The sequence below is a fragment of the Triturus cristatus genome, chromosome 8 (assembly GCF_964204655.1).
Source record: "Triturus cristatus chromosome 8, aTriCri1.1, whole genome shotgun sequence".
Classification (NCBI taxonomy): domain Eukaryota; kingdom Metazoa; phylum Chordata; class Amphibia; order Caudata; family Salamandridae; genus Triturus; species Triturus cristatus.
Genome location: NC_140591.1, coordinates 181,523,063 through 181,547,467, shown reverse-complemented (window position 1 = coordinate 181,547,467; position 24,405 = coordinate 181,523,063). Strand labels below are relative to the sequence as shown.

The 24,405-nt window shown below is 49.8% G+C and overlaps 1 protein-coding gene across 3 annotated transcripts in view; it reads left to right on the top strand.

Moving 5' to 3' along the window:
- LOC146801783 (E3 ubiquitin-protein ligase TTC3-like) overlaps window positions 1-24,405 on the top strand; it is a 1,211,260-nt gene that overhangs the window by 910,591 nt on the left and 276,264 nt on the right. For all 3 annotated transcript variants that reach the window (XM_085621275.1, XM_085621274.1, XM_085621273.1), the window contains exon 42: window positions 9,903-10,315. In XM_085621275.1, coding sequence (XP_085477401.1) covers window positions 9,903-10,315 — 413 coding nt within the window. The remainder of the gene's footprint in view (window positions 1-9,902; window positions 10,316-24,405) is intronic.

Genomic DNA, 24,405 nt, shown 5'->3' with positions numbered 1-24,405 from the left:
CTCTGCTACTTCTTCCTGCCAGGGTACACCTTCTCTCCCAATGGGGTGGACAGGTTCTTCAACCCATCCTCCAGACTTTAGACATTCATTTGTGGAGAATGAGCGAGGTTATCTGAGTGTTGTTCAGCTGCCACCAGAGATGGTCCACATGATCCTTTCTGCCTGTTTCTACCAAGTTCATCTATTCTGGGAGACGGAATGCATTTTTTGCAGGGTGTTCCAAACTTCGAGTTGACCCCTTGAGGGCTACCTTTTCCTTTAGTTTGCACTGTCCTTGGTCCAGCAAGGTTTTGCTGTAGGTATATTTAAGGAGTGCATTGCAGCTTTATCAGTGTTCCTGTGTCTCTTGGTATACCTGTCTTAATCAAATCACTGGTGGTTGTATAGTTTTTGAAGATCCTGACACATGTTTCCTTGCACTCTGTTTATCATTCCCAATGTGACTTGATTTGTGCTCCTTTAGAGACCCTCCATAGTTGTCAACTGTGGTTATTAACCTTTTAGATGGTATTTTTGGTTGGTGTTACCTTGGTGCTTCGTGCCCACAAACTTTAGACCTTGAGTGCCTGTCTGCAGTTCACATGCTTCTTCCTCGACAAGCTCATCCTTCAAACTGAAGTCACTTTCCTTACCAAGGGTGTGACTTCCCTTCCAAATGGGGCAATTTGTCACTCTGCCCACTTTTTATCTCTCACCACATCCAACCAAGAAGGTGGTGTGTTTACACTGGTTTGGAACCCATGCCTGTAGTTAGTTATATTGACTGCATGAGTTAATTCAGATCTCCCGACCTGCTCCCTTTGTATTCTACATAAATGCAACAAAAAAGGCACAATGCTTCAGAAGAGTACTTTATTGTGTTGGATTCTGCTGTGTATCAAGGTATGCTATGCTCTGGCAACAAAAGAGCCACCTAACGTAATCCAAGCCCATTTCACCAGATTGTGAAGTCTTCCACTGCAGCTTTGGCCTGGGACATGCCGGTTGTTGACCTATACAGAGCGGCAACATGGGCTTCCCTCCACACCTTTGCCAAGCACAATTGCTTGGACTCGCACGTGAGGAGGGATGGCCATTTCCGCACGCTCAGTCCTTTATGGTTTCCTCATTTGACTGTTCTTGCAGACCTACCACCTTAGAGTATGGCTTCTGAATTCATTGAGAGGTGAGGAATCTGCAGGGAGGGGTATACATCAGAAGAAAAAAATACTTACCTATAGTAACTATCTCATGGATATTGTATCTGCCGATTTCTCACCAATACTACCCTCCTCTCCCTTCCTAAGGAAGGCAGTAGGCATGATTATAAGTGACCAACTTGGTTTTAGCACTGTATCAATACATCATTCAATATTTTTCTCATCTCCGTCTCAAAAGACCTGGTAATAAAACAGATGATTCATGTCAAGGCATTTGGGTTGGTACTATATTACTCCAGTGACATCCCCACAGCTCCACATCCATCTTTGAGATGGAGCAAGACCCCCCTATCAGCACAGTAGAGCTATGCCGATGGTTTTCAGATCCAGTCTAGTTCCAGGGATATTTGAGAGATAAAGAATCTGCAGGTAGATAGACTATCCACCAGAAAGATTGTTTGTTACTCAAGGTATGTAACTTTCATTTAACTGAAGTGCAATAGTATTGGTGGCCCTTTGATTGCTGTGGTAAACAAAATAACCTACTTAGTATATTGTCCAGTAACAACTAAAACTAATTGACCCTTGATCCCAGGAAAAGCCCTCATTGTGTGTGTGACCAGTGTACTTTATGGTTTAAATCCTTTTATTGATCTGAGAAGACAAACATTACATTAGCTGCCACCTACATCCACCGGCGTGTGGGAAACATTCGTTTGAACTAGAAATAAAGGTTGAAAAGGAAAATAGTAGTAAAGAGAAGAGAGGGCAAAGAGATCTATCCCCGTTACGTGTGTGTGAAGCAACAGGCTGAGGTCCCCTAGGTGTTCTGGCCATGACGGCCAACTGTTACCCTTAATCCTTGGGAGGGAGGCATTAGTGAGGCAGAGCACTCTAAGGTACTTCAGACAAGTAAGTTCAGTGAACTCATTGGACAAGAATTCTATAGTGGTACCCCATGTTTTATCACATTTAGGGAGGGAACGGGTGAGGCCCGCTGTAATCTTTTCCATCCCCAGTATTTCCCATATCTTATATAGCCAATCCAGACGAGTGGGAATTTCAGCCAGGCCCCATCTAGCTAGAAGTGCCTGTTTGGCCGCCTCCGATGCCAATGTAATTGCTCTGCCTTGGTTTGATCTAAGAGGGTATATCGGAGCATTTGGGAGTCCCAAAATTATGCAAGAGGGGAGTTTAGTTAAATCAGTGTGATATATATCATCTATATCCCGAAGAATACCCTCGCAGTCACTATGAGTGAGCGTGCCCTGCAGACCACACTGCCTCCAGCATTGCCCATTTCCACCAGGCTTCCACTTGAGAATTCTCACTGGTGTGTAATACCAATAATGTGCAATTTTTTAAAACATCTCCTTGCCTGCTGTGCTGTATGAGGTAGCCCTAGCCCTATGTATGATTTCCTGCCATTCCTTGGGGGAGAACTCTCATTCCAATTTGTATTACCACCTGCGCTGCGCCAGGGATTTATTAGTCTGTCTGGGTGTGTTTAAGAAAGCATAGATGTCGGACAGCAAGCGTTTATCTGACGTTCTGGTAACATACCACTTCTCAAATTCTGTTAAAAAACGACCTGCATGGGGTCTTACCTTGTTGCAGGGATTCTACTCATGCACAGAACTATGTGCAGGAAACCAGGACCTCAGGGAATGGTGGTGTACCAAAAAACTCACCTCAGTACCCAGAACCCCTATCCGACTAGCATCAGTGTCTCATTCGTTCTCCGTATCCCCTCAAAGCTACCAATGATTAGACAACCCAGAACAAGCCACTTAGAGTACTCTCAGGAATGGTGGGAATCAGAAACACCTTTTTGTTATTATTCTCATATCAGTCCACAACAAGAGTAATCAGAGGCACGGTAAAGTTTGAAATGTTTATTTTTAACTACGTGCCCTAAGATGCAGTACTTTGGCTAACATAAGCAGACAAATGATTAAAAACAAAACCATCAGCATTGTTAAGATACCATAGAAAATGAAGGGAGAAATCATGTTATAAATGATAATGAAATAAAGCCACCCTCCCTTCACAATCAAGCTAGTATTATGAAACTAATAGAAGGTCTCTAGGTTTGAATGGGGAACCCGATACAGTAAATATCAGCTTAAGTGAATCACATCACAGGATCAGCTCTGCTCTGTGTCTGGAAAAGGTCTTCTCCAAAGTGTCTGAATCATGCATGCAAAATTCAATATTAAAGGCACCCGAGTTTCAGATATTTGCAGCTGTGTGCGTGTTATGGCTAGAGCGTGGGCCGATCAACATGAATTCAAAAGCATACATTGTTATTTGACCTTGACGGCTTCTGCACACAGTGTTCAGACTAAGGTCGTGGTACACGTCTAGGGATGTGAACAACAGACCGTTCTTATGTGAAGAAAAAGCAAGCAAGCAAGCAGTTTTTCTTACAGTAACAGCTACCTGCAGTGTCGTGTGCAAAAGTGGCAAGATGGCGCTTTAAATCTAAGGTGCCGTCGAGGGAGACTAGTGCGCTTATAACCTTGGTGTCTGTATCCCTTTGAGTACACGCCCTGGAGCTGACACTTGAATATGTTGCTTGCTGTTAGCGGGAGGATGCTGTGGACGGGACTGCGAGGACCAGCAGCCCCGCAATTGTTACCAGCTGTGTCCTCTTCCCGCCTTTGCTGCCTGAGCCTTGTACTTAATCGATCTACTCACCTGCTGCGCGGTCGCGCGCCGGGAGAAGCCCGGGACAAGGGCGGGACCGTTTGTGGCCGGGACGGGCCACCCCCATTGGTGCTGTGTACTCGATATCCTGTGGTTTCCATTGTTTTGTGTATCTGTAGATGGGGAAAAATGGGCAGGATAACTCCCGCACTATCCCCACATGCCTCAAAGCAAAGAGAAGTTCCAAACCAACCACTACCTAGCCTGACAGCAATCGACCGCATGCTGCAGAAAACTATTGGGGTGGTGGTCACCACCATAGAAAATACAGAACGCCGCCTTTCCCTTCCTGTTGGCACCTTTCCCCCTCCATTTTTGGCCAACACTTCGTCCCTTACTATTAACTCTCAGGATTCGATCCTGGCTCCATCATTTGTTGCCCTACCAGGATCCCATCCTATTTCTACAATACAGGATGTTGTCCCCACTCCAGGCAATTCATCTCCTGAACTTTTGTCAGTTCCATCTAGGTTATCATTGACCCCCACTACCTTTCTTACCGTACCCGCCCCTGATTCCTTAGCTCAGATAGGGGACTTATCTGTAAACTCTACTTGTGAGACACTTATAACCTCAACTTTGGTCTCTCCCCCGCCGCTAAGTCCAGACACGCATACTCCGAGGGTAACAACTAGAGGGCAGAAGGCCAGGTGTAGTTTAAAACAAACCAAAAGGGATGTGGAAAATGTAAAAAATGCAAAAAATGCCAAAAATCCTAAACGTACCTATGGTGGTAATAATCATAAGAAAGTTGCTCCTAAACCTATTGCTACTAAAGGGAGAAATGTTGATAACAATTTACCTAAGCCCGTTTCTACATTAACCCACGAAAATGGCTCACGTGTCTTATCAGTAGAACAACTAGCCATTTCTCCATCTTCTTTCCCATCTAGTGAGGGGCTTTTCGAAAAAATTGAGCATCTCATGAAGTCCCTACTGGCTCTACTCCAGGAAAGGGTAAAACGCATAGGCGAAAAAATAGATAATATGGAAATAGCACTGAAAAATATTTCCATCTGTCCAGGGCACTTGGTGGATAGTGCACATTCGAAGACTATTCTTACACAACTAAATACTAGGCCCCAAATAACTGGTTTCGACAATAACAGACAGTTACCATCTGCCCCCAGGCCTACAGCATCTCTTACACTGATGAATACTGAATCTACTGCTAAACCTCTTCTTGGAGGCCCCGGGGGGAATGAATCTATGGAAAAAGCGGTGGGCGATCTACGTAGGGATTCTGAACTTGTAGGTCGGATGACCAATACTCCAGGTGCCCCCAGGGATCGTCCTATGTCAGCTATGTCGAAGAAGCCACTCCCACACATCGACCTACCCCCACAATCATTACCGTACACCATAGTTTTAGTTGGCGTTCCAGAGTTACCACTAGGAAAATCAGAAACTTTCCCTGAGTTAAGAAATAAAGTCGCCTATTGGCTAAATAAGAATAGGCCGCTTCCGCCCAATATTTCCGGGGAAATATTGTTTGCAAGAAGGTTAAGTTGGCTAGGCTGTAGAAGAAAGGATACGATAGGGGATTGTATCGTCATAAACTTTAGGGACAGGCGAGCGATTCATCACATACGCAACCGTTCCCCTTATAGTGATAACAGTGATATTCAAGTCAGGGGTCTGATTTTTTCTATCCCCAATTTCCCCTTTCTCTGCCATCCAACCAATTTAGGGATTTAACAAACGTAGACCGGATAGAAGGGATCAGACCACGATACAATATTCCGACCTTCAACTATTTCGATCAGCTTTCCGAACTGGAGAGAGTGGATTGACTCCAGCCGGAGGGCCTGATATTGAAGTCTGTGAGCATTCCATCTACCCCCGGTGTATTCTTAGATAATTTGTCTCAGGGTGGTGACGTGATTGAAGACATCTCTTCACCCATCACTCAGATCTCCAATAATGAGGATCTTCTGGGAATGGATTTAAAACCTGCGACCCAAAAGGATGACCCATCTCTCAAAATACTTTTCTGGAATGTTGCCGGTCTTCGATTAAAGGTTGCGAATGACATCTGGCTTGCTTTTATACGTGGCTTTGGCATTTTGTGCTTCCAGGAAACATGGGCTCCTTCTGAAATACATCTCGAGGGTTTTAAAACCTATTTTTCTCCAGCTTTACCTTCTCCCTCTGGTAGGGCAAAGGGCGGTTTGACCATTTTTATATCTAATACTCTTCGATTTACATCAATAGTCCCCATAAAATTGGACACAAATTTTCAAATTCTTATTCTTCATTTGAATAACATCAAAGCCTTAGTAACTGTGAATTTTTATAATAATCTCTCCTTGGATGAATTAATGAAGGTAACTAAGGAAATATACCTTTGCCTCCAAGAACTATTTACAAAGACTCATAAGGAGTTAGTTTTAATATGGGGCGGAGATTTCAACCAAAACTTATGTACTCAGAGTGGAAAAATAGTTTGTCGAATAGTGGACGAAAATGGCGACCCGATAACTCACTTTTCTCATACGCTACCTGGGCACTCTCTGAATGAAATTTTGTGTGGATTGGACCTTGCACTTGTAAATGATATGGTGAATCCTCCTATACCCGTCGTTCCAACTTTTGTTGGAAGAGGCAGGCCAACCACAATTGATTTTATCTTTCTTTCCACGGCAGCGGGCAAAGACCTATCCACTTGTAAAACCCACGACATTGCCATCAGCGACCACTATCCAATTAGTCTTACTTTAAAAATGCCCATGAAACATGAGAGGCTTAACATCAAGGCGACTTTAAGCCAAAACAATCTAACAATAGATAGACTAAACGGATACTCTCTAAGGTCGGAAAAAGTGGACCTGATGGGAATTACAGCATCCCTGGTTGCAAAAATGACCCCAGTGATTAACAATTGCCTTGACCTAGCTACTTCTAACGAGGGAATTATGGAAAACTTTGCTTTGTTGCTGGTAGCAATAAAGGAAACTTTACTTGTAAACCTCAAGAATAACAAAATCAAACCTAGGGAATGGTTTGATTCCTCCTGCACAAAAGCCTATCAGAACCTGAAAGCAGCCCTCCACAATAAGGTCAGAAATAGAAAGGAGATTGCAGTCTTCAGAAACAACTACAAACAGGCCCTAAAATGCAGGAAGAACAATTTGAAAAAAGACCTCTGGGATCAACTGCATAAAACATGTATCTTCAGGGACAGTGCCGCCTTCTGGAAGGTCGTGAAGTCCCCATTCTTAACTGAATCATCTCTAAAACCCAGTGTCGAGGTTGCGATTGACGAACAAACATGGCTTGACTATTTCAAGCGGATATTCAGCCTTCCTTCAACCGCTACACCTCTAACTCTATCTAGGTCAAACATAGCTGCCTTCCCTTTGTCAATTGACATTTCCCACGAGGAGGTGGAGCATGCCCTAATGGCTAGCAAAAACGGTAAAGCCCCAGGCCCCGATGGGGTTCCAATTGATTTTTTTAACTTTACTATGGACCTATGGTCCCCAATCCTAACCAGGGTCCTCTGTGCATCTTGTGCACTGGGGCCTATTGATTCTTGGTCCCAATCAATTATTGTCCCTATTTTTAAAAACGGGGACCGTCACTTGCCATCTTGCTATCGACCTATTTCCCTATTAGATTCGCTCGGGAAAGTCGCTGGTCGTGTTATTTTAGAGCGGCTTCAGCATTGGGCATCTGATAACAAAGCTCTTTCCGATCTTCAATTTGGGTTTCGTGAGGGTTTGGGTACTACCGAGCAAGCCCTTAATCTATCCCTAATAATAGGTAAATATGTTAACGCAAAAGGGGGGCCCTCTATTTAGCATATGTGGACCTCTCCGCAGCATTCGATTGCGTTAACCACATCAAGCTGTGGAATATCCTAGAGAATATGGGAATAGAGATGCCCCTTATAATTTTTCTGCGTGAACTTTACTCCGACGCTACAGCCCGTGTGAGATACGGCTTGGGGGGCGAGGTGACAAAGTCGTTCAGAGTGGAGCGCGGTGTAAGGCAGGGTTGCGTCCTGGCCCCGTTTTTATTTAATCTATATACCAATGGCTTGGAAAAAGCCATGCTAATAGGGGCACAGGACGTCCCCACTATAAATAACCGCCCTATACCGGCTCTACTTTATGCGGATGACGCCGTAATTCTAGCACGTACTCCAATTGAATTACAGCGTGCTCTCACGAAATATCACACCTTTATGGCTAACCTTGACCTGAAGATTAACATTAAAAAAACATTTGTAATGTCTGTCGGGTCAAGGAATAAGAACAAAAAGACCTTTTTCATCGATAACCAAAAAGTAGAGAGTATCAATATGTATCCATACTTGGGCATTGTATTTGACCATAAATGCTCATGGAAAAGTGCTATCGAGTCTAGGAAACTCACCTATGCAAGAACAGCTGCTGCTCTGGTCAACTTTGCTAACAAGTTAGGCAGACGACCCACGGTTGAACTCTTGAAGATCTACAGGGCAAAATGCATAGGCAGTGTTATATACGGGGCGGGTGTTTGGGGTTATGCCAAGGTCGAGGAGGTCCAAAGGGTGGAAAACAGCTTTCTAAGATTTCTTCTGGCTGTCCCGCGGTCCACGTCGATCTATGTTTGCCATTTGGAAGTAGGTCTGCCTTATCTTACAGATCTGTTAGGAATCAACCCTTATTATTATGGCACCGTATTTGGTCATCTAATGCCACTACTTTCTCCCAAGGGTTCATTAAGGATTGTATTGCTCTAGACCGAGCACATAAGATCGGATGGATCTCTTATATAAAGAGATTCCTTGGTGATCTGGGTATGTCACAGTTTTTTCATTCTCCTTCTTTAATAGCCGAAATACCGAGAAAACAATTCAAAAAGCTATGTATGGCCCATTTAGAATCTTTGAGAATGACTAGTGAGCTCCACAAACCTACTGTGCAGCATTCCTTGCTGGTTCAAACGACCCTGTCAATTCAGCCCTATCTAATTTTTAACTTTACGGATTTTGAGAGACTTCTTTTAACAAAATTTAGACTAAATATCTTTCATCATTTGGTCACTTTCCCAAATTCAATACCCTCTCTAACTTTGCCCTTGTGATAAGAGCTCTCCTCAATCCACGATACATACAATATTGTTTTGTAAATGTTATCAGGACTTGAGGAAACAGTGGCTTATCCCGATTCTAAAAATCTGAGGCTTGCGCAGGTGCCGTCCCGCTCTACTGGCCCTTCAATATTTGGATGCCGAGTTATTTGCCAAACTGATAGTTACTTTCTTGAAATTAGCTGTTAGGCACAGGCAGAATTTGTAGTTATCTCCTATCCCGTTCACTCCTACAATGGCCGTACATTTTCTTTTTGGCATTGATTTCCTCTAATTTGTTTTTAATCAATTTAATTTGTTTGTTATGCAAATACGCTTGCACCAGTACTCTTATATTTTTTATGCTGAAATCTTGTTGATGAGTTATATGTATTTTAAAAGGGGGAAAAGACTGCTAGAAATGCATCGTACTATAACGAATTTGTTTGTAGTTCGTTACTTTTAATATGTGTTGGGTATTTTGTTTTTTCTTTCTTGTAAACTATAATACTTTGCGCTTTTATGGTTGTTCATTTACATCCGAATAAAGCTTGATTTGATTTGATTTTATTTGATTTGAAATCTAAGACGCTTATGCTAACATAGCAATGTGTGTACAAGGAACTCCGTCTCCACTACAATCTGTGGTTGGGTGACCCAGTGACGAAGGGCCAAAAATTGCTAATATGCCTCCAATGTACTTTATTTGCTCATTAAATGTTGTTCAGACACTATAAATCCCATACAGCAACACATGAAATGTATACTTGGTATCCAGCTTTGACTAACACTCACAAATTCCCCTGCCAATGGGGATTTCAAGAACAGGAGACTTCAAAAATACAGAATGTAATATGAGAAAAAGTTTGTAATCTCAAGACTTGACCATGTAAAATTAACAAAAAGCGTGTTAGCTCTTCAGATTGTGGTGTGCTTTGTAAATTGTTTGTGAAACATGCAGTTTGATTAATTGAACTTTCTTTGTTTGCTTTACAGAAGATGCAAGACAATGCTTCAATTAGTGATCCAAGTATTGCATATTTCTCCTCATCTTCTCAACAATATAATTCTGCTTGTCTAAGTTCTAATGGTCGGGGTTCAGTGCAACCCTGCATTACCACACAGACTGGAAGCAGCACTGACATTTCTGCAAGATCAAATTCTTCGGTTCATGCATCAGCTGAGATGCCTTACATTTCTGTAGGAAGATCTCCTTCTAAACATTCTTCTTGCAGCCAGTCTTTGAAATCAAGGGAGAGCAATCCAGATGTTAGTGGAAGCAAATCGGTGTCTCCTGTTCAACTGCGATCTCCACAGTCATTAAACTTGAGCCCCATAAAGACGGATCCAAAGAATCCATTCGATAAGATAATCACTCATCTGAATGCTATATTTCCACACTATGATCGGTAAGAAGCTAGATGGAATACTGTGCTATTATTTTCAGCACTAACGTAGGTATTGATTACTGTATTTTTCTAATGGAAGCCTGTTTTATGTAACTATATCCCCAGATGTCAAACTTAACCTGTAAACATTTCAAATTCCAGCATTGAGTTCTAGGTCGTGTTGGAAGGGCTTCATCTATGAAGCCACCTAGTTGTCATTGAAAGTAATACATAGACATGCCATCCACAGTGTGCCTATGGCATCAGTATCTTTTTTTCTGTGCATCACAGATGTTTGGTCCTGAAAGATCGCTGCTTTTTGTGTGCTATGTTACCTGCAATATCTAGCTTCAAGTTCTGTTCCAAATGCCAGAAAAAGTTATTTTGTCCAAACCCCACACCCCACAAAAGGTATTTATGCATCCCAGTTGATGCCTTCTCTACCTGCAACCAAATGGCTAAGGCAGTCCGTGAGCTGGGGTCCGAGTAATAGAGTTATGGTTCTTAGTTCCTGTCTTTGAGCGGGAAGCGGAGGACTCCACCACCAGTGGATGATGCCCCAAAAAAAACGAATGCTACTTTCCCTTCTCAAATTCCATCTCTTTTCCCTAACACTTGGTGGTGCCGGAAGAATGTGGGTACCTCTCCTAATCTAATTTTCCCAGCTATCCTCCTGCTAAAATTGGAGCAGGACAGGGGGGGTGGCATCCTCTCCTATGAGAGAAACCAGAGTTGCATAGGGGCTGCTTTGAAGCTTCTTTGCCTTGGCAGGCTATTTTGCAGGTCATCTCGTGGAAGGGGGTAGAAGAGACCCCCTGCCAGAGCTGGCCTCGTTTCTGGCCTCCCGAGAGCAATGGTCCTCACCATTGGTGGTCAGAAATTCATCACTGGTGTTAGGCTGGCTAAAATCAGTCAATCAGTCCACCAGCTCTTTGTACGGTTTCAGGGGGCACCTCTGAGAATTAGTGTGGGTTCATCAATACGAGATGTTTGATATCAAACATTCCTATTCTCAGTGAAGGCCTCATGTAGCTGGGGAACTCGCCTGGCCGCCAAAATGTCACAAAAGGATGTCAGAAAGTGATAGTGGGTAGCTCTCTTCACGGATCTGCACTGGATGGTGCAGAAAGAAAAGAACTGATGTCAGCCCGCTGAGGTGGCATCTATATAGGTGACGTATACAATGCCGACGATGTCGTGCGGAGCCGACCGGCACCACCTTGCGGCGCGCAGTGGTATTGCTTAGGAAAAATCTTTCGGATCCAGTCTGACGCGTGGGAAATTCAAAGGTAAGGAACCTTAAGCTAGATGTCTCTATCAGATCAAATCTGATACAAACTTCTAGCTGTAGATTTCTTACCTTAGAATATTTCCCAGCTGTCAGACTGGTTCCAGAAAATCTTGAGCAGGACCCCTTTGTGCTGGTAAGTGGCATTGAACGGCTCCGCATCATAGGCATCATCCACGGTGGAGGACACATTCATGATGCCTGTATAGGCACCACACCAGAGCGCTGACATCAGTTTGTTTTTGTGAATGTTTCTGTGCCAGAAGCATGAAGCCACAACAGAAGGGCCTACAAGGACCTCTTAAGGTAGGGAAAAACGGGTTTGAAGAAGCGGGGGAGTTCAGAGTGTCAGTAAGGAATCTGCGGCTAGAGAGAGTCTCTACCAGAAAAGGCATCTCAGAATGTAAATAAGTTGTTCATCTGATATAGACTTATAGCCAGAGATTCCTTACCTTAAAATAGATACCAATGAAATACCCCAATGAAGGTGGACCTACAAACTGTCTCAGACCTAAAAGTCCTGGAGGACTGAATAGGCAAAGTTCTCATCCCGACGGACCAGGCTGTCTAGGCATTAATGTTTGTAGAACATGTGTAGGGATGCTAACGTAGCTGCCTTCAGATAACTGGGATAGGAACTCCACAAGCTAACGCAGTAGACATAGCTTTGGCCCTGATGGAATGAGCTGGCAGGCCCTCAGGTGGTTGCTTCCTGGCTAATGTGTAGCAGATCTTAATGCAGAGTACACTCTGTAGGAAGCTGGCTTTTTATGTAGTGTACCAAAATGAGGTACACGATGTGAAAAGTCCAGACTATCCATTTGTCTTACTTGGCTTAAATTAATAATCCCAGATGCTCACTTTGTGGTAGTGTGGGCGAGCAGTTTAGGCTTATCAGAGGGTAGTGTTAAGCATTTGTTGTACACATAGAGTCAATAAATGAGGCACTCTAGAGCACGGTTACTCATATTACGGACTGCGGGCCGCCAGCGGCCCGGCAAGTCTTCCTTGGCAGCCCACGGACCTTGCAGACCTCATACCTGTGTAGTTTTTTTCTTTTTAAAGTGTGTCAGCAAACACCGCCGGTTGCTGCTCTATGGGGGCCGGCCGATTCCAGCAATAGTCAGAGTGGAGATGCAGGGGCGCTAAGAAGAGGGGAAATACAACAAAGCCTCATTAACAAGTAAATGGTCTTTTAAAGACCTGTGAAGTACTCGGGTGACTGGCGCCAAAGGGGGGCTTTGATCTGACAGCTCGGGGGTGAGATTCAGAATTAAAGCCAGTGACAGATGTGACCCCAGGCCCAGTGGTGGGACACAAACCCCACGAAGCAGCAAATTCGGAGAGAAAACGAGCTGGCTTTTACATTACACAGGGAGAGGGGGGAGTGAGGGTGGGCTGTCTCTGGGCTGGTGACGGGGATGTGTAGACACAGTACGTGTGCACTGCCCGAGGCACAGAAACAGACAGGGACAGACTGACAGAGACAGATATAGACCTATAGAGACAGATAAAGGCAGAGACAGATAGAGGCAGGAGCAGACAGAGCTAGATAGAGGCAGGGACAGGGACAGACTGGCAGAGACCGATAGAGGTAGATAGAGGCAGAGACAGGGACAGACTGGCAGAGACCGATAGAGGTAGAGACAGAGACAGACAGCGATAGAGACCGAGAGAGAGAGACAGATAGAGAGAAACAGAGAGAGAGATAGAGGCAGGGACGGATAGAGGCAGGCACAGATAGAGGCAGAGACAGACAGCGACAGAGAGAGGGAGACGGAGAGAGGGAGGGAGATACAGGGAGGGAGAGGGAGACAGAGGGATGGAGTCAGGGGGAGACAGAGGGAGGGTGTCAGAGGGAGACAGAGGGAGGGTGTCAGGGGGAGACTGGGAGGGAGATGGAGACATACAGAGGGAGACAGACGGAGGGAGACAGAGGGTTACAGAGGGAGGGAGAGGGAGGGAGACAGAGGGGGAGGGAGACAGGGAGGGAGACAGAGGGAGGGACAGACAGAGACAGATAGAGGCAGAGACAGACCGACCCAGAGGCAGAGAGAGGGAGACGGGGAAGGGGAGGGAGACAGAGGGAGGGAGAGAGACAGAGGGAGGGAGAGAGACAGAGGGAGGGAGACAGAGGGACAGACAGACAGGGACAGAGACAGACCGGAACAGAGGCAGACAGGAACAGAGGCAGACAGAGGGAGAGAGAGGGAGACGGAGAGGGGGAGGGAGACAGAGGGAGAGAGGGAGGGAGAGAGAGGGAGGGAGTCAGGGGGAGACAGAGGGAGGGTATCAGGGAGAGACAGAGGGAGGGAGATGGAGACATACAGAGGGAGGCAGAGGGAGGGAGACGGAGCGAGACAGAGGGAGGGAGACAGAGAGACAGGGACAGACAGAGGCAGAGACAGGGACAGAGAGGGAGAGGGAGACGGGGAGGGGGAGGGAGAGAGGGAAGGAGACCGAGGGAAGGAGACCGAGGGAAGGAGACCGAGGGAAGGAGACCGAGGGAAGGAGACCGAGGGAAGGAGACCGAGGGAAGGAGACCGAGGGAAGGAGACCGAGGGAAGGAGACCGAGGGAAGGAGACCGAGGGAAGGAGACCGAGGGAAGGAGACCGAGGGAAGGAGACCGAGGGAAGGAGACCGAGGGAAGGAGACCGAGGGAGGGAGACCGAGGGAGGGAGACCGAGGGAGGGAGACCGAGGGAGGGAGACCGAGGGAGGGAGACCGAGGGAGGGAGACCGAGGGAGGGAGACCGAGGGAGGGAGACCGAGGGAGGGAGACTGAGGGAGGGAGACTGAGGGAGGGAGACTGAGGGAGGGAGACCGAGGGAGGGAGACCGAGGGAGGGAGACCGAGGGAGGGAGACCGAGGGAGAGGGAGACAGAGGGAGAGGGAGACAGAGGGAGACAGCGGGAGGGAGAGAGGGAGGGAGAGAGAGAGAGCTGGAGACAGAGGGAGGGAGGCAGAGGGAGACAGTGGGAGCTAGTCAGGAGGGCGACAGGCGGAGGGCGACAGGCGGAGGGCGACAGGCGGAGGGCGACAGGCGGAGGGCGACAGGCGGAGGGCGACAGGCGGAGGGCGACAGGCGGAGGGAGACAGGCGGAGGGAGACAGGCGGAGGGAGACAGGCGGAGGGAGACAGGCGGAGGGAGACAGAGGGAGGGAGAGACAGACGGGGAGACAGGGAGGCAGAGAGAGGGAGAGGGAGGGAGGGAGAGAGAGGGAGACAGAGGGAGGGAGAAAGAGGGAGGGAGACAGAGCAGGAGGGAGACAGAGGGAGGGAGACAGAGCAGGAGGGAGACAGAGCAGGAGGGAGACAGAGAGAGAGGATAGGGAGACGGAGGGAGACAGAGAGATATGGAGATGGGGAGGGAGACAGAGAGAGGGAGACGGGGCGACAGACGAAGGGGGGAAGAGGGAGACGGAGAGGGAGAGAGAGACAGAGGGAGGGAGACAGAGAGACAGGGACAGACAGAGACAGATAGAGGCAGAGACAGGGACAGAGACTGGCAGAGAGGGAGACGGAGAGGGGGAGGGAGCCCGAGGGAGGGAGACAGAGAGAGGGAGACGGGGCGACAGACGAAGGGGGGAAGAGGGAGACGGAGAGGGAGAGAGAGACAGAGGGAGGGAGACAGAGAGAGGGAGACAGAGGGAGAGAGAGGGAGACAGAGAGAGGGATACAGAGGGATAGAGAGAGGGGGAGACAGAGGGAGACAGGGGGAGCTAGTCAGGAGGAGACAGGGAGAGGGAGACAGAAGGAGGAGGGCGACAGACAGAGGGCTTCAGACGGGGGGGACAGACAGGGGGGACAGACAGGTGGAGAGACAGACAGGTGGAGAGACAGACAGGGGGTGAGACAGACAGGGGGAGAGACAGACAGGGGGAGAGACAGACAGGGGGAGAGACAGACAGGGGGAGAGACAGACAGGGGGAGAGACAGACAGGGGGAGAGACAGACAGGGGGAGAGACAGACAGGGGGAGAGACAGACAGGGGGAGAGACAGACAGGGGGAGAGACAGACAGGGGGAGAGACCCAGGGGGAGAGACCCAGGGGGAGAGACCGAGGGAGGATAGGGAGACTGAGGGAGACAGAGAGAGAGATAGAGATGAGGGAGGGAGACAGAGTGAGGGAGACAAAGGGCGACGGAGGGAGGGAGACAGACAGACAGACGGAGGGAGGGAGGGAGAGGGAGACAGAGAGAGGGAGGGAGAGAGAGAGAGGGAGGGAGACAGAGAGAGGGAGCCAGACAGAAGGAGGGAGCCAGACAGAAGGAGGGAGCCAGACAGAAGGAGGGAGCCAGACAGAAGGAGGGAGCCAGACAGAAGGAGGGAGCCAGACAGAAGGAGGGAGCCAGACAGAAGGAGGGAGCTAGACAGAAGGAGGGAGCCAGACAGAAGGAGGGAGAGAGTGAGACAGAGAGAGAGGGAGTGAGACAGAGAGAGAGGGAGTGAGACAGAGAGAGAGGGAGACAGAGAGAGAGGGAGACAGAGAGAGAGGGAGACAGAGAGAGAGAGGGAGACAGAGAGAGAGGGAGACAGAGAGAGAGAGGGAGACAGAGAGAGAGAGGGAGACAGAGAGAGAGAGGGAGACAGAGAGGGAAACAGAGGCAGGGGGAGAGAGAGAGGGAGGGAGACGGAGAGAGAGAGGGAGGGAGACGGAGAGAGAGAGGGAGGGAGACGGAGAGAAAGGGAGACAGAGTGAAACAGAGTGAGGGAGACCGAGGGAGAGAGAGAGAGAGTGATGGGGAGATAAAGAGAGGGAGGGAGGGAGGCAGGGCAACAGACGGAGAGAGGGAGACAGAGGGAGGGAGACCGAGAGGTAGACAGAGAGGGAGAGAGCGGGAGAGAGATAGGGAGAAGGAGAGAGAAAGAGGGAGAGAGATGGAGAGAGAGAGGGAGAGAGAGGGAGACGGAGAGAGAGAGACGGAGAGAGAGACAGAGTGAGGGAGAGAGAGAGAGAGACAGCGTGAAGGAGGGAGACGGAGAGAAAGGGAGACAGAGAGACACAGTGAGGGAGGGAGGGAGAGTGAGAGGGAGAGAGGGTGGGAGACAGAGAGGGAGAGGAAGATAGAGGGAGGGAGAGAGAGAGGGAGACAGGGAGGGGGAGAGAGATAGAGGGAGGGAGGGAGAGAGGGAGACAGGGAGGGAGAGAGATGGGGAGATAAAGAGAGGGATGGAGACAGAGAGGGAGACCGGGCGAGAGACGGAGGAAGGGAGACAGAGGGAGAGAGAGGGGGGGAGATGGAGAGGGAGACCGAGAGAGAGGGAGACAGAGAGACAGTGGGACCGCAGTCGTCGCTCCTCGGGCTCCAAGTCTTCGCCCCTCGGGCTCCAAGTCTTCGCCCTCGGATTCCGGTAAGCGACGACATAAATAGAAGCCGAATAAGCGTGTTCGCTCTCCGATGTCCCCCCGTCGGTCCTCGGATGCCCCTGCAGCTCCTTTGGAGCCTGTGAGTCCCGCGGCCTACCCGCCTTAGTCGGCGACTCCCGAACAGGTGCAAGAGTTTCTTGCCACCATGGACCGCCTTTAGGCCTCGGGCTCCCGCCGGCGTGCCTTCAGGTCCCACGGTCCCCTGTCTAGATCCTGTTGGGCTGTCGGCACCGCCGGCGGATCCAGCTTCGGCGCCACAGGATCCTACGCCGTTGGCTCCAGCCCGGCACCACGAGGTCTGGCGCTGCCGGCTCCGGCGCCGCAGTGGGTGTCGTTCGTTCCGCCCTTGCCCTGGTTCCAGGACCATTTCGTTCCTGCCTGGGATCCGCATTGGGAGACGGCGCTGGCCCGACCCCAGCCGGCGCCATTAGTCCCTTCTCCGGCTCCTGCTCTACCGCTGCGGCCGGTTCCTCCTGCTACTGAGGTGGAGGATGTCTGGAAGGGGTCCAAGTACCCTCTTGCCCGTCACTGTGACTCGGAGCAGGACTGGGTGGACGATCTGGAGGACACCGGCGACCTCGATGTCTCTTCTGACCCGGGGTTTGTCTCTCCCCCGCCTACAATGGAGGAGTGCGCTCCCTACACGATGGTGCTCCGTCTGTCTGCTGAGGTCCTCAACCTCGATCTTCCTACGGTAGCCCTCAAAACTAACCTCCTCACTGAGGTGCTCCAGACGGCGTCTACTTCGTCGGAGCCACTGCTTCCCTTCAACGACGCCCTCACCGACGTCCTGTTGGGCACTTGGTCGCGGTCGGCCACGGGGGCCCCTGTGGATAAGAATGTCGCCAGGCGTCGCCGCCCGGCGCTTGGTGACCCCGCGTTTCTGACCACTCATCCCACGCCTGAGAGTCTGGCCATCCAAGTCTCGACGTCCCAAAGTGCCTTTCCCACGGCTCCTCCGGATAAGGACTCTAAGAAGCTGGAACAGTTCGTTAAGCGGTTGTTCTCTGTGGCCAGCTTTGGGGCTGCGGTCGGTGAACATCGCCTGCTTATTGGGCCGCTATTCCCACGTGGTGTGGGATACGGTTGCTCAGGTGTTACCTCAGTGTCCTGAGGAGGTCCATGCTGTGCTTTCCCAGGTTGGTTGCTGAGGGTAAGGATGCGGCTAAGTTCGCCATTCGGTGTGGTTTGGACACCGCTGACTCGTTGGGCTGGGCGATTTCTACAACTGTGGTGCTGCGTCGCCTGGTTGCGATCTACTGGGTTCTCGCACGACGTCCAGAGCTCGCTCATGGACATGCCCTTTGATGTCACTCGCCTGTTTGGTGATAAGGCCGACAGTGCACTGGAGCTTTTTATGGACCTGGAGGCCACGGCCAAGTCCTTGGGTCTTTCCACGAAGAGCCCAGCCACTCCTGGTTTTCGTTCCTTTCGTGGCCAGGGCAGGGGCGCCCAGGCACATTCCTTCAGCAATCCTGTGCAGAACCAGCCTCAGCGCGGACGCGGCTTCGGCAGGGGTGGCTCTGGGAATCAGCGTGGGGGCAGTCCACCTCCGCCCCCACTGCTTCTACCTTCAAACCTTCCTAATCCGAGCTTTGTTGAGCACCCCACACCAGTGGGTGGCAGGATTCGCCATCACCTCCCCCACTGGCTCGCTATCACATCGGACAAGCGGGTGTTGCAGATCATCGGCAAGGGTTGCTCCCTTCCCTTTCAGTCCACCCCTCCAGCCACCACCTCGGTACCACCGCATGTCGGGGGAACACTTGGCGACTCTCCAGCAGGAAGTTGCGGCCCTCTTGGCCAAGTGGGCCATTGAGTGCGTACCTGGGCCAGAAGTAGGGAATGGATGTTATTCCCACTACTTTCTGGTCCCCAAGAAGGACAAAGGGGGTCTGCGTCCCATCTTGGACCTCCGGGACGTCAACCGCTTCCTCCGGAAGGAGCAGTTCAAAATGATGACTCTGGCTCAGGTCTTGGTTAACCTCGACCCTGGAGAATGGATGGTAGCGTTGGACTTGCAGGACGCATATTTTCACATTCCCGTCCTGCCGGCCCACCGGGGTTGCTTGCGGTTCACGGTAGGCCAGGAGCATTTTCAGTTTGCCATGCTCCCCTTCGGCCTTACCAGCGCCCCTCGGGTGTTTACGAAGGTGATGGCAGTGGTCGCAGCTCATCTGCACAGGTCGGGGGTGTCAGTCTTCCCCTACCTCGACGACTGGTTGTTGAAGGCGGGCTTGCCCCAGGCAGTAGTCAACCACCTTCAGACTACGGCCGACCTCCTGCATTTCCTGGGGTTCTCCATCAACATGCCGAAGTCGCACCTGAGTCCCTCTCAGAAGCTCCCCTTCATTGGAGCGGTTCTGGATTCAACACTGTTTCGGGTTTATCCTCCCGAGCAGCGAGTCCGGGATATTCAGGCAATGAATCTGATTTTTCAGCCTCTGTCCCGGGTTTCGGTCAGGATGACCCTCCGGCTTCTGGACCTGATGGCCTCTTGCATCCTGCTGGTGACACATGCCAGATGACATATGCGGGCTCTGCAGTGGGACCTGATGTTCCAGTGGGCGCAGCATCAGGGCAACCTGTCCGATCATGTCCAGATCTCGGAGAGCACTGCACGACAATTGCGGTGGTGGCTCACGAATCGCGATTGGGTCAGTGGCAGATCCCTCTCCCTTCCCCAACCGGAGCACACAGTGATGATGGATGCGTCCCTCCTGGGATGGGGAGGTCACTTGGGAGAGGCGGAGATCAGAGGCCTCTGGTCTCCGGTGGAGTCCCGGCTCCATATCAATCTGTTGGAGCTTCGGGAGATCCGACTTACACTGAAGGCATTCCTTCCCTCTGTCCGGGGAAGTGTGGTGCACGTGTTCAGACAACACCACCGCCATGTGGTATTGCAACAAACAGGGTGGGTGGGGTCCTGGACCCTATGTCAGGAGGCTCTGTGCCTCTGGACATGGCTGGAACATCAAGGCATTACCTTGGTGGTTCAACACCTGGCAGGTTCTCTGAACGCCAGGGCGGACAATCTCAGCTGCCGGTGCTTGATGGATCACGAGTGGCATCTGAACTCGACGTGGTGCAAGGTCTCTTTCAGCAGTGGGGGTATCCTTGGTTAGATCTATTCGCCACCGAAGAGAACGCGCAATGTCATCAGTTCTGTGCGTTGGAATTCCCAAGGCGGCACTCGCTCGGTGACGCTTTTCGTCGCGAATGGAGTTGCGGTCTGTTGTACGCCTTTCCGCCCATACCACTTCTGCCCAGAGTGCTGAAGAAGATTCGGCGTGAGCGGGCTCAAGTCATCCTTGTGGCTCCGGATTGGGCACGAAGATACTGGTTTCCCGAGCTACTCAGCATGGCGATCGATCCCCCGATCCGTCTGCCTCATCGGAAGGATCTTCTGTCGCTGCAGCAGGGGACGGTCCTCCACCCGAACCTGTCCAGCCTCCATCTCCATGCATGGAGATTGGACAGCGACAGTTGACAGCTTTCGATCTTCCTCCCGAAGTCTGTGATGTCATTCTGGCAGCCAGGCGTCCCTCCACTAAAACGGTATGCGCCTGCAGGTGCAACAAGTTTGTGGCATGGTGCACAGCGAAGGCTGTGGATCCCCTTTCTGCCCCTCTTTCTGAAGTCCTTCTGTTCCTTCTTTCTTTGGCCCAGCAGGGCTCTGCTCTGGGCACTATCAAAGGTCATCTTTCGGCTATCTATGCCTTTTTACGGCTTCCAGATCAGCCTTCTCTTTTTAAGTCCCCGGTTGTTAACTGTTTCCTGAAAGGCATTACGCACACGTTTCCTCCCGTGCCGTTCATAATGCCTCAATGGCCCCTTCATAACTGTCCTTTGCGTCTTCTCACTCTCAAGACGGATTTCCTGGTAGCTATCACCTCTGCCAGACGAGTGAGTGAGCTCCAGGCCCTTTCTTCCAGGCCTCCTTTCCTTTCTGTTCATCCGGACAAGGTGGTTTTAAGGACCCGTCCTCCTTTCTTGCCAAAGGTTGTCACGCCCTTCCACATCGGGCAGACCATCACTTTGCCCACCTTCTTTCCGCCTCCGCATCCTTCAAGGGAGGAGAAGAGGCTCCACCGTCTGGACCCAAAACATGCGCTCGCATTCTATCTGAAGCGTACGCAGCAGTTCCAGGTGGATGTCCAGCTCTTTGGTGGCTACGTGGGCGCCAAAAAAGGTTGGGCTGTGCACAAACGGACCATCTTGCGGTGGGTCGTTCTGTGCATCAAAGCATGTTACTCCTTGGCTAAGAAGTAGCCTCCTGTGGGGCTGCGTGTCCATTCGACCAGGGCAACTGCAGCCACTACTGCATTGGGACGCGACATCCCCTTGCAGGACATTTGTCAGGCAGCTACGTGGGCTTCGCTGAACACGTTTACCAAGCATTACTGCCTTGACAGTCCGGTCCGGAGAGACGGCTTCTTTGGCTGTTCTGTTCTCCGTGACTTTCTGGTGTAATCTATTCGCAGACCCACCACCGGGGTTGGTATTGTTGGGGTATCTATGCTAAGGTAAGGAATCTATCACTAATGTGTCTCTTTCAGATGCACAAGTTACTACTTGTGTATTGATATATCTGTAAGAGACATTAGTTAGTGATTGATTCCTTACCGCCCCACCCATCCTCCCCGTTCTGCGAACTGATTCTAGGGTTAAGGTCATACCCCTTTCAGGGCCCTAGTTTCTTGGCACCAGTGGTCAGTTTCTTGCATGGCTCTGCTTTCCTGGCGCGGAACGTCGTGTACAGAACTGACGTCAGCGAGCATGCGTGGTGCCTAAGTAGTCACCGTGACGTCATCTCGGCGCTTGCGACACCAGCGACGGTCGCGGAGCCGCAGGACGCCACCTACTGACGCGCAGGGGTACTGCTAACAAAACTTTCCGGATCCAGTCTGATGCCTGGGGATATTCTAACGTAAGGAATCTATCACTAACTAATGTCTCTTACAGATATATCGTTACACAAGTAGTAACTTGTGCGACAGGGGCACTTCCTCCTCCTTTCCCCTACAGATGCACTGAGATGCCTCTCCTGGCGCGATGAAGTCTGGCGTTTGAAGTCCCCACTGGAAGTACGGCGTCCCATTGCAAGGAGACATAGTCCTGCACCAGGGAACCCTGCCTTTCTTTCTGCTTACTCCCTCGCCATAAAACCCTCATTGTATAGTCTTCGTACTGTGCTAAGCAGAAATCTGATTGAGACTTCTCGCCGCAGATTCCTTACCTTGAAATTATTCCCAGGCGTTGGACTTGATCTGGAAAGTTTTCGTGAGCAGTACCCCTGCACGCCAGTAGGGGGCATCAATTGGCTCCACGTGGTGTCGTCCATACCGGAAGTTGCGTGTGCAGACTCTATATAGGGTGTGGATCATGGATCAGAAACGAAGCCTGCTTTGGGCGAAGGTGCTTCACACCTACCCCCAAGCAGGAACAGCATACAAAGGTGGGAAGCCTCAAGGGCTTCCCGTCCTTTGTTATGCTGACCAGGGCCTCTCCAGCTAGTGGAGATGCCCGGCCTTGTGAACAAGCCCCACTTTTGGCAGCAAGGTTGGCAGGAAAATTAGTAAACAAGATAGGTGTGTGCCCTCTCAGCCAGGACCACCCCTAAAGGTGTCCTGAGCTGAAGTGACCCCCTCCTTTGAAAATCCTCCAAATTGGTTTTGAGGATTCTTGCCAATAGGGTTAGGGGTATGCCCCATCCCCAGAGGGAGGGAACATACAAAGGATGTAGTCGCCCTAAAGTTAAAGTAACCCATTTGCTCCTACCTTCTAACCCCTGTAATGCCCCTAAATTGAGCATTTAGGAGCACCCCTGAACCTTAATCCTCAGATTACTGATGACCTACGAAGAACAGGACAAAGAAGAGTCATACAGCAGCGAAGACTGAAGACACTGACTGACTACCTGTATGACTACTGCCTGTATGTAGGCCTCAAAGACCCTGCTACAGAAGAGCGACTCGTCCCATAGACCAGAGTCCTTCAGAATTCTGGGAGGGCTGCCTGCCTTCTAAAAAAGACTCCTGATCGCCTGTGGACAGCAGACCTGTCCAGAAGAAAACCAAGTTTAAAAACCAAAGCTCTGCCTGTGGAACCGCAAAGTCGACCACCTCTGCACATGACGCCCACAGCCCTAGTCCAAGAGGCCCATCGGTCCAGAAAAGGTTCCCGAGTGTTCCTGACCAAGAGTCTCTCCTGGGTGGACACCTGCCGGATTCTATGTTGACACCTGGACCTTCTGCTCGACGGTGTCCTGGCACTCCAGCACTTCCCAGCTTACCTGTGCAGCTGTAGGTTTCCGTCGGTCTGCCTCTCTGCACCCGACCGCCCCTGTGCCGCTGGAGGTGTAAATTTGATGCTGCCTTGTGGTCCCCCGTGCTTACTCTAAGCCCCAAAGACTGGGTTCCAAAACCGTGTTACTCCCCTGCCAATAGTACCACTTTGATTGCCCCCTTTTTCCATTGAATAACATTGGCACCAGAAACCGAGTTTGACCTCTGCACTCAGCCGCCCCTGTGCCGCTGGTGGTACACTGAGGTCACTTACCTGAATCTTGCCTGGTATTGATTCTTCATCCAAAAGCTCAATTCCGTAAATCGTTAACTTACCTGAAAGTTGCTGATTGTGTTTCCTCCCATAGGATAACATTGTACTAACTGAAAAATGTCCACTTTTTATAACGAAAAAGAGTGATATTGGATAACTTATTTTACTGCAACAAAGTTTCTGTGGTTCTATAAAATAATTATTCTAAAAGTAATATTGTACAAACCATTGGTCTTGGATTTAGTCATTGAGTGTGTTTAATCATTTCTTGCCTGGGGTGTACATCAAATGCTTAGCACTTCCCTCTGATAATCCTAACTGCTCGCCGACACTACCACTAAAGAGAGCATTAGTGTTATCTACTTTAGCTTTCGTAAGACACCTGGGGATCTACTGGACTTTGTACACACTATACCTTACTTTGGTATAGTATATACAGAGACAGCTTCCTACATTGGTGGATCAGCGGTGGGGTCTACGACTTTGCATTTGCTGGACCTCTCTGACAAAAAGTAACCACAGGACTACAATCCAAAATTGCCTTTAGATTCAACTGTATTTTCAAATTGCCAAATATTCCCTAATCTTTAAAAAATCTTGTAAGGGCCTTGGTTAAGTCCCTTTATGATTTTTACAAGTTTAAAATCTACTATAGTTAGGAGTAAAAGTGCATGGACGTTTTTCTTTAGTCATTTTAAAAAGGCCCCAACTTAGTAAAATAATGGGAGATGCAGAGAATGTGGTTTTGGAACTCAACCTGACCGCTTACCTCCATCTTGACGTGAAGGATCTAATGACCCTCTGTAGACTCAAGAAAATTAAAACTGGTTCCAATCATACAAAGAGCAAGCTCCAGGAGTTCTTGGCAGAATGTGCTGAGGCACACCCTTT